The sequence below is a fragment of the Tenrec ecaudatus genome, chromosome 12, assembly GCF_050624435.1.
Source record: "Tenrec ecaudatus isolate mTenEca1 chromosome 12, mTenEca1.hap1, whole genome shotgun sequence".
Classification (NCBI taxonomy): domain Eukaryota; kingdom Metazoa; phylum Chordata; class Mammalia; order Afrosoricida; family Tenrecidae; genus Tenrec; species Tenrec ecaudatus.
In genome coordinates this window covers 119,298,734-119,308,802 of record NC_134541.1, presented here as the reverse complement: position 1 = coordinate 119,308,802, position 10,069 = coordinate 119,298,734, and the positions used below count along the sequence as shown (strand labels likewise).

At 44.8% G+C, this 10,069-nt stretch overlaps 1 protein-coding gene across 1 annotated transcript in view; it reads left to right on the top strand.

Moving 5' to 3' along the window:
* Window positions 1-3,988: 3,988 nt before the first annotated feature.
* Window positions 3,989-10,069, top strand: part of COG7 (component of oligomeric golgi complex 7) — a 95,233-nt gene continuing 89,152 nt past the window's right edge. Inside the window, exons 1-3 of the mRNA XM_075564611.1 lie at window positions 3,989-4,337; window positions 5,220-5,368; window positions 7,101-7,217. Coding sequence (XP_075420726.1) covers window positions 4,169-4,337; window positions 5,220-5,368; window positions 7,101-7,217 — 435 coding nt within the window. The 5' untranslated portion in view covers window positions 3,989-4,168. The remainder of the gene's footprint in view (window positions 4,338-5,219; window positions 5,369-7,100; window positions 7,218-10,069) is intronic.

Genomic DNA, 10,069 nt, shown 5'->3' with positions numbered 1-10,069 from the left:
GGCTGCTTGTTTTAAAACAATCCTTTAACACCCCAGATACTATTCTTCCCACCACTCTTTGCTATGGCACCCATACCTTCCGAGCCAGCAGGTGGAAAACAAGCACGAAAAAGGAATTTAAAAAATTCTTAGGCCAACCCTGGGAACTTCAGAGTACTGCCAACTTCTTGAGCACCGAGGAGGAGTCTGCAGCAGCTGCTGCTGCAGCCCCGCAGCACAGGAATGTGGGCCTCACGTCTCTGGAGCTCCACTGCTGGGTGGGTGGTGGGTTTTTTTTTAAGGCCCAGCCCAGCTCCAGCAGCACTGCCACTCAGACGCTGCTCTGCCTTTTCACGTCGTGCTTGACAGTGGGAGCCCCTGATAGGTTCTGGTGCACCTCTCTGGTGAGCTGCAGAAGCATTCGCCTTTTGCATTATTTGTGGCCAGTTCATTTTTGCCAATGGGGTGGCCCAAGGCTATTAGACATCCTGGCGGAGAGTGGGAGTAGATAAGCCCCACCCACTATCCTTTTCTACCTCTTAGTGGAAAACAGAAGAAAAAGAGGGAAAATGCTAATGCTGATCGGACCTTGGCCCCTCCATGCAATTGGTAGCCCCAGGGAGATAGGATGGGCCAGTCACCCCCATACCAGCTTCCCAGTGTGGTATGATGTGGTGGACACTTTGGATCGGACCACCCTGGGCATTCATCAGTAATTCATCAGTCGTTAGTTCTCAGTGAAGATGTTTCAGCTCACTCAGCTTTCCTCTCCTGGGATCCAGAGCTTCTGGTATTCAATATTGACTTTCTCTCGATTTTGTCTCACAAATTTTTATACTTGAAATTTCCTAGTTTAATGTTAATCTTACTGGTGAAAGTATTTGTACAAAACTAAAATATGAAAGATGAAAATTCCCATTCCCCAATTACTCTCTCAAGACACTGATAGTTTTTTCCCCCTAGAGTTGCTCTAAGCATGTGCAAACATTCTGTGTGTTGCTTTTTCCATGTACCAATATAAAATAGCTAGGAGATAATTCCATTATCAGTAGGACTTGTCAAAAAGATGACCAGTCTTTGGTCAAAGTTATGAATACTTTTTAGACACAACTAAACACCTTGAGGGAATCACTGGGCTTGAGGGGAAGTACTGAGGATCACAGAGTTGGGGGACACCAAAGTCAATTGACATAACAGTTCACAAAGGCAATGTACTATACCTACTACGGTGAGTAGCAATTGTGGTCTTAAAAGTTGCCACTACTGGTCTCACTATCCAGTGGAAAGAACTGATGGAAATAATTAGTTCAATGAGCCATAGGAATACCAGTATCAACACTGAGGCCATAAGAACTAGATGGCGCCCAGTACCAACTGCTCTGACAAGGATCTGATTAGAAGGTCCTGGATAAAACGGGTGACATGTGGAGCAGCTCAAGTCATGAAAGAAGCTAGGTCTGGTCAAAGCTGATGGGACTCCCAAGACAATGGTCTTTAATCACTGCAGATCTGGAGCTGCTGAACTCTCCTTTTGCCCCATGTTGGAATCATCAACTATTGAAGATGGAAGGCGCAGTATTCATTCAAGTACAATGTTCAGAGGGTTAGGAAAGGAGGAATGGAAATGGGAAGCTCAGGAAGTGGGGTGAACATTAGTGTATGGATGGGAGTGCAATGGATGAGTTGAAACTGGATGAATTGCAGAGTATAACACGTGATCTTCGCTGTAAGCCTTCACCTAACAGCATTTTTCAGAAAGTCTATTTTTGCCCTCTCAAGTTTGTCCCCAGCATCTACTTACATTGAAAACTGGCTTCCCCTTTGAGGATATCTCATTATGGGGCCTGCTAGACTTTACAGACAATTGACAAACCTTGTTGACCCCAAACCTTAATGATCATAATTGGTTATCAGAGAACTGAAAACTAAGATGACAAGTTACCACTACATTCTAAGTATTGATGGGAATATAAAGTAGTATGGCCACTCCAGAGAAGTTTAAATTTAACTTAGAACCTATCGATTCCACTCCTAGGAATCTATGCAGGGGAAATGGAAACATGCAAACAAAAGATATAAGTGAGTGTTCATACAAGCATTATTCATAATTGTTCCAAACATCTATTAATGGTGAATGGATAAACAACATAAATCCATACAGTAGACACAAAGACTATTCATCATATGGTATGACATGGGCAGATCTCAAAACAAATGAAATTTACATGGCAGAAGCTAAATGAAAAAATTACATGATTCCATGTATATGGAACGTCCAGAGAAGGTTTCCCCCATTCTCCCCCAAACAAGGCTTCATCTGATGAGGGTAGAGGCTTTCCACTTCTGAGTGCTATACAGTTTGGTATCAAAACTCTTAAAAGTTGTGAGATCATTAGATTAAACCAAATGGATTCTTTTAGTACTGTGGATTATGCCATACCAATTGACCAATTTAACCCTACTCAAAGGGTGAAAAATACATTGGTTCCTATGACACAGGAAGCCCTCCCAGGTGGTCCTAAGTGTCACCTTGTGAGTTTTAGGCCAAAAGAAGCAGTGAGTGCAAAGGCTATGGTGGATTTCATGTGACGGTGTTTCTGAGAAGTGCTTGCAAATGAGTCCAAACTCTGCCATGGAGTTGGTACCATCTCAGCAATCCTATAAGGCAGGCTAGAACTGCCCCGAGTTTCTGAGGCTGTTTTTATGATTAGAAAGCGTCATCTTCCCTTTCAGGACCAGTGGTGAGAGTGGCGATACCGGGAGGGTGGGGGGAAGGTGGGGTAGAAAGGGGTAAAAGATTACAAGGATCTACATATAACCTCCTCTCTGGGGGACGGACAACAGGAAAGTGGGTGAAGGGAGACGTTGGACAGTGTAAGATATGACAAAATAATTTATAAATTATCAAGGGTTCAGGAGGGGGGGAAATGAGCTGAAACTAAGGGCTCAAGTAGAAAGCAAATGTTTTGAGAATGATGGCAACAAATGTACAAATGTGCTTGACACGATGTATGTATGTATTGTGATAAGAATTGTACGAGCCCACAACAGGAAAGTGGGTGAAGGGAGACGTTGGACAGTGTAAGATATGACAAAATAATTTATAAATTATCAAGGGTTCAGGAGGGGGGGAAATGAGCTGAAACTAAGGGCTCAAGTAGAAAGCAAATGTTTTGAGAATGATGGCAACAAATGTACAAATGTGCTTGACACGATGTATGTATGTATTGTGATAAGAATTGTACGAGCCCCCAATAGAGTTATTTAAGGAAAACAGAAAGAAAGCGTCATCTTTACCCTACCGAGCAGCTGGTAGTTTTGAACTACTGATCTTGAGATTAGCCCAACGCTGTAAACCCTAAGCCACCAGGGCGCCTCTGAAAAGCATTCAAGCGCTTTTTAAAAAGTTAGCGGAAAATTACCATTTCGTTCCATTTTCCTATTTCCTTTTTGAAGCCCGACAGCGCTCTGCATAAGGAGGCCAACGTGGCGGGGGGCAAGTAAAGCATAAACGGGAATGGTGCGGGACCGGGAACCAGATGACGTGAGTCGCCATCACCTGTCCAAGGAAAGAAGAACCACAGAGCGTGCAGGCTCTAGTGGCAGCTTGCTTGAGTTCAAGTTCTGAGAGTCTCACTTTCCTGGCTGTGAGACGTTGCACCAGGAACTTCTCTGCACCTTTATGCTGGCGGAATAAGCACATTTATAGAATGGTGAGGCTCGAGCGCGCTCGTGCCAGGCGTTAGATTGCTGCTGATTCCGGGGTTGGCACCGATCAGTCGCTCTGTTTCGGTGAAGATTTACAGCCTTGGAAACCCTTTCAGGATCTCTGAGATTGGATGGCAGTAGGTTTGCAATATAGATGGAATATATATATGTATATATGTATGTAGGCTCCATAGTAAGCATGTAGTAGGTACCCTCCCTCTGGGACACGTAAACACCCGGAACAGCGCCGTCGCCATGGTAACGGCCGCCCACTTCCGGGAGTGGTACGGCGCGCGGCGAGGGTCATTTCCCGCGCCGGCCGGAGCGCGTTGAGGAGGGGCGGCAGCGGAGGCACGATGTGTCGGTGCTGTTGAGCCCGGCCGGCCGCCCGCACGCCACCCTGTGTCCTCGCTGGGTCCCTGACGTCCACCTCCTCCAAGCCCCCTTCCGCGGCCTGCACGTCCGCCCGAGACTGGCCGCCATGGACTTCTCCAAGTTCCTGGCCGACGACTTCGACGTGAAGGAGTGGATCAATGCGGCGTTCCGAGCCGGCCCCAAGGACGCGGCGGGCGGGAAGGCGGACGGCCACGCGGCCACCCTGGTGATGAAGCTGCAGCTCTTCATCCAGGAAGTGAACCACGCCGTGGAGGGTGAGCGCGCGGGGCCGCACTGCGCGCCCCCCGCCGTGCCCCCAAAGTTTCGTCCTCCTGGCGGGTCCATCCCTTCGGGTTGACACCTCCGGCAGTGCCGTCTACCGCACTAGGGAGACTTTCCGAAAAGAGAAAGTTTCGGGAACGGTAGCTAATCCGCAGTGGGCCCTTTTATTTGGCAACAGCCTGCTTCCCGCCCCTCTCTTTTCTCCTGGTGAGTGACAGGTGCAATGGAATCCAGAGTGGGCTGCCTCCGGAGCGGCAGGGGTGGGAGACCTCCAGCCGGAACGACACTGTGTGTTGTCCGCATCTCTGTAGGGCCTGTGTGCGTAGCAGGCCAGACTTGGAACTTTACCTGGGGTCGGGGTTGCAAGCAGGTTGTTCTTTTATGCAGAAAACTTCATTTTTTTAACCCCTGACCCTGGGTTTTGGAGTCCAGTGCTTAACCCACTGTGCTACCAGGGCACCTGTGTCTAAGAGGAGGCCGCTCTTACCTAGCAGGCTTAGCCCTCAGTACCAGATTCCTCCATTCTCTTTCCTTTCAATGGATGATTAAAATTTACCAGAATTGTAGGAGACAGTTAATGCTGGAGCAAGTTGATGGTTAAGGTGCCCCGCCCCCCCAACTTGGTAGATCACCAGCCCTTTCTTTGTGTGTGTGTGTGTGTGTGTGTGTGTGTGTGTGTGTGTGTGTGTGTGTGTGTGACATGATCTGGTGGGGACCACTTCCACATCTGCTCCCCCTTCCAGCCCTCCCATTTTTCCCAGTCTCGGAAAACTGTACTTGGTCAAGCTTTCGGGAAAATTCCTTTTTACGGGCTCATTTCCTTCCCCTGGTGCGTGGGTGCTGGTGCATGTTGCTGCTCTTGGTTTTTGTTACAGAAACGAGTCACCAGGCCCTTCAGAACATGCCCAAAGTTCTTCGTGACGTTGAAGCTCTCAAACAAGAAGCTTCTTTCCTGAAAGAACAAATGATTCTTGTCAAAGAGGACATTAAGAAATTTGAACAGGACACAGCTCAATCAATGCAGGTATTTCCTCTCCTGTTCTATGTTGATTTTTAGTATTTGGAAGTGGTCCATCCACTGGTGGTTTAGAGGAGACAATGCCGTGGGATGCCAACCTCAACTCAGACTTCAGCTCAAACAACTCTTTTGTCTGATCCTTACAACCTAGTCATCTCTCTCCCCCAGTGTCTCTGGACTTTATTTTTAATATATTCTTTGTACTGTTTCAGCACATTGGATCGCATCATTTATGGTGTTTGAATGATGTTTTCAATCTTAACATTTTAGTTTCAATGCCCTTAGAAATAATTTTTTTCCTGAGAAAGGAAAGCTTTCCATTTTCTTCATGACAGTTATACTAAGTTTTATATCCTTCGCTTTTTATTTATTATTATTAGCTGGGATTTAATACCTATATCATATTCTGTATTTCAGTCACGTCAAGGAAAACTGTACAATCGCTACTACAGTCAGTTCCCAAACATTCTTTTTCTAAACGGACTGCATGACATCGTCTCCCTTTGAACACCCTCTCCACCACCCTCAAACCCTTTATTTGCTGTTCCTGTAGGTTCATTATCCTTAACTTTTTTATTACCGTGTATTTTCCACTCATTTAAAATATCCTGGATTTTATCCTTTTCTTTGTTAATCTTAACTTTTTATTAGTTTTGTTTGTTTACTAAAAGTTATTTTTATCTTAATTTTTTTCTCCTCATTTTAAGTTTTCTTTGGTCAAAAACTTGGAGAAGCCTTACTGGTTTATCTTGTTTTCTTTCTTTCATTTTAAAAATTGGCTTTTACTTTATTAAAGCTCATTTCATTCCTTTTAGCCAGCATCAGTATTTTAATTTTGTCTTGTTTTTAAATCTTAATTGTAGCTAGTTAGCTTTCTTGTTCTTGACTCACCTTATTTTCCCAGGCATTATGTATTCTATTTCATAGTTTCCTGTGGGGTGATGAGCTCTGTGATCTGATTTTGTAATGAGCGGCAAGAAGCTTGTCAGTAAGGGTGTGAGAAGTGGTGAGAGACACAGCCCCCAAAAGGAACGGCGAAGGCAACCTGCTGGCTTCTTGCCATGGCAGAGTGGCTTCTGGATCGGCGGAAGAAAGGTCTGGTTAGCCGACATAGCCAGCTATAGAATTTGACCACATTGAGCTTCTGGCATCAGGCACTTAATAAAAGGGAAGAGGCCTGTGTAGAATTCATAAGAGCTGTATGAGCCCCCAATAAAATGATTTTTTTAAAGTGTTTTAATGCACTTTATTTCATACAAAGTTTATGTCATGTGGCAATGAGCGTAGAAAAATTAAGATGTAGAAATGCCCAAAGCCTGCTGTGTAATAGAAAGATTACCTTTTATTGTAAGAAAGAAAAGTAATCAAATTTATTTTATTCTTTATTTAAAAAAACCATTTGATTGGGGGCTCTTATCCCAATCCATTCATCCATCCATCCATTGTGTCAAGCACATTTGTACATAAGTTGTCATCATCATTTACAAAACATTTTCTTTCTACTTGAGCCCTTGGTATCAGCTCATTAAAGAAAATTGTTGCAGGAAAGAGATGGTCGCTGATAAATTCTTTCAGAATCTTCAATTGAAATCTTTGTTTGGTATCGGCTGGCCAGATGTCCCTGCGTGATGAGTGTTGTAGGGGCGCTGACACTTGCTGCAGAACGGAGCGTGACTGGTGGGAGATGGCACCAAGGAGCTGTCACAGCCTGAGGGTTGACTCCTCCTCTCTCTTCCAGGTATTGGTGGAGATCGACCAGGTGAAGTCCAGAATGCAACTGGCTGCAGAGTCGCTCCAGGAAGCAGACAAGTGGAGCACGCTAAGTGCTGACATTGAAGAGACCTTTAAGACTCAAGTAGGTTTCTTGATTCGGGGTTGCTGTGAAATGTTGATCAGCAGAAACTTGGGGTTTGGAAAAGCAAATGGGACAGTTCATTCAAAGCTAAAGGACAGTGTAAATAGTGGCACTCAGAAACGTTCATGTTTAGGGCAGGGGGGCCTGAAATTGCTCTTCGTATCATTTGCCCTTCTCTTTGTCCTTGTGAAGGAGTTCAGAGGAGCCTTGGTAGAAGTGCCCCGGCAGACAAAATGGGGTACATGAAAACTTGGGCAGAGGGACCTTATACACTATGTGGTCTTGGAAAGTTACTTAACTCCTCTGGATCTGCAAAGTGTGGAAAACGGTTGTTGGGTGCCACTGAGTTGGTACCAACCCATAAACGACCTTATGCACAACAGAACGAAAAACTGCCCAGCCCTGCGCCATCCTTACAATTGTTTCTGTGCTTGAGCCCATTGAGGCAGCCATGGCGCCATTCTTTTTCACCCCTTCTCTACCCTACCAAACATGGTGTCCTTCTCCATGGCCTGCTCTCTTCCCACAGCATGGCCAAAGTGTGTAAGACGAAGTTTCGCCATCTTTGCCTCTAAGGAGCATTCTGGCCATACTTCCTCCAAGACAGATTTCTTTGTCCTTTTAGCAGTCCATGGTACTTTCAATATTCTCCTCCAGCCCACAATTCAAATGCATGGGTTCTTCTTCCGTCTTCTTTATTCAGTATCCAACTTGCGCATGCTTATGAGGTAATGGAAAATACCGTGGTTAGGTTCAAGCACCATAATCCTTAAAATAGCATACTTTTCAACACTCTGAAGAGGTCTTGTGTAGATTTACCCAACATGTCTTGATTTCTTGACTGCTGCTTCCATGAACATTGATTATGGATCCACGCAAGACAAAATCCTTGACAACTAAAACCTTTTCTCCATTTATCATGATGTTACCTATTGGCCCAGTTGTGAGGATTTTGGTCTTTACGTTGAATCGCAATTCTTAATGAAGGCTGCAAATTTAGACCTTCATCAACACTGCTTCAAGTCCTCCTTACTTTGTGCAAGCAAGGCTGTGCCATTTGCATATCACTGGTTATTAATAAGCCTTCCTTCCGTCTTGAGACCACATCCTTATCCTTATGAGCCAGCTTCTCTGAGGATTTGTTCAGCATGCAGATTGAATAAGTACGGTGAGAGGATACAATCCTGATGCGCACCTTCTTGATTTTAAACCGTTCAGTGTTCCCTCCTTCCGTTCCCACAACTGCCTCTTGAATCCGTGTGTAAGTTCCTCAGAAGCGCGATGAAGTGGTCTGGAGTCCTCATTCTTTTCAGGGTTACCCAGGGGGTTGCTATGATTCGATATTGAATACCAGAAAGACGTTCCTTGGTTTTATTGATGATGCCAAGGCATTCAACTGTGAGTCATAACAAACTATTGAAAATAGTTAATATGCATGTGTGGGTGGTAAAAATATACAAAAATGACCACCGTAGCATTTTTTATAGTACACTTCAGTGATATCAGTCAACATTCCTTTGTTATAGAACCACTAGTCATTTTTCAAAAGTTAGGCCACTCTAAATATAAGCTCTTCTCCCTAAAAAGTGATTTCTGCCTCTCTACCGCTCTTCTGCCTCTGGTGACCACAAATGAACTTAGATATTATCTATAAATGTGTTCAGATAATATTTGCCCTTTTTTGACTGACTTATTTCAGTCAGCGTGGATTCAAGATTTACCTGTTCCAACCTACTCCCAATATTTTGTATTCTGGCCGATCCCCCCACACCTCCCAACCCCAGAGAAATGTAGGTTATGCCATGAGGCTTGCCTTGAGGCTATGTCCCCTATAGCGCACTGCCCTGTTGGTAGTTTGCTGTGTGTCAAGGTAATTTTCCAAATCTAAGTTTGTAGACTTCAGATAACTGTCCACCCCATCCTGTTGCAGGATGTTATTGTAAATTTTATTCTCAAATACTATGTACCCCCCACTGTTTCAAGATCTGAGATGGACTAATGCTTATTCTGGCCTCCGGAATCAGCTGAACTAATTAGAGTTGAATGTTTGTAGCTCAGAAAACAGGATGTAGCTGGAGTCCTGTACTGTGTAGCTGGAAAACCAGCATACAGTTTTTGCCTGTATTTGCCCTGCCTAACTACTATTCAGTGCTGTGGGGCTGGAGTGACACTAATCCTCCCATGTCGCCGGCTTAATAAAGACCCTCGTTTGGATTCTCGGCGTTATAGTGGTTTTTAATCTCCTACGGCCTATAACAAACTCTACTATGCTAGTGAGGCTGTTCTGTCATCTTGGTCTTAGACTCGTGGACTCATCCTCCAGTGCTTCCCAGCCCCCAGTGTAATCTCGCCTCTACAGCCACCCCAAAGGACCTTCTAAAGTGGAGACGATCGACTGGCTTCCCCTGCCTGCTCCTTTGTTTTAACTTCCAAGAGTCTTCCTTTTCCACTGGATAAATGATAGGCCCATTCTTACACAGGAGTGTGTCAGGTTGTCTTCAGCTTTTTGTCTGGACGCTCCCTCCATTTCCTTCTGTTCTGCTCTCGTCTTTTATAACCCCGTTCCCGCTCATGCCTTAGTACACATCTATAGCTTTTTGTAGAAGGGTAGACTGGTAATCATCCTCGAGCGTTCAGGTAAAGTGTCATCCCTTTCACATGTTTCCCTGCTGGCTCCCCACTCCTCAGCAAAAGCAAGTGTTCTGTAGCCTGTGCTCCTGTGACATTTGAGTCATACTTGAAACTTTCTTTGTTTTATTTGTATTGTGATTTAGGTTGAGCCATACTTAAACTGTAATAGCGTCTTTCCATCAATTTCTCCCTTCACCCACTGTTCTGTAGTCTGTCCCCTG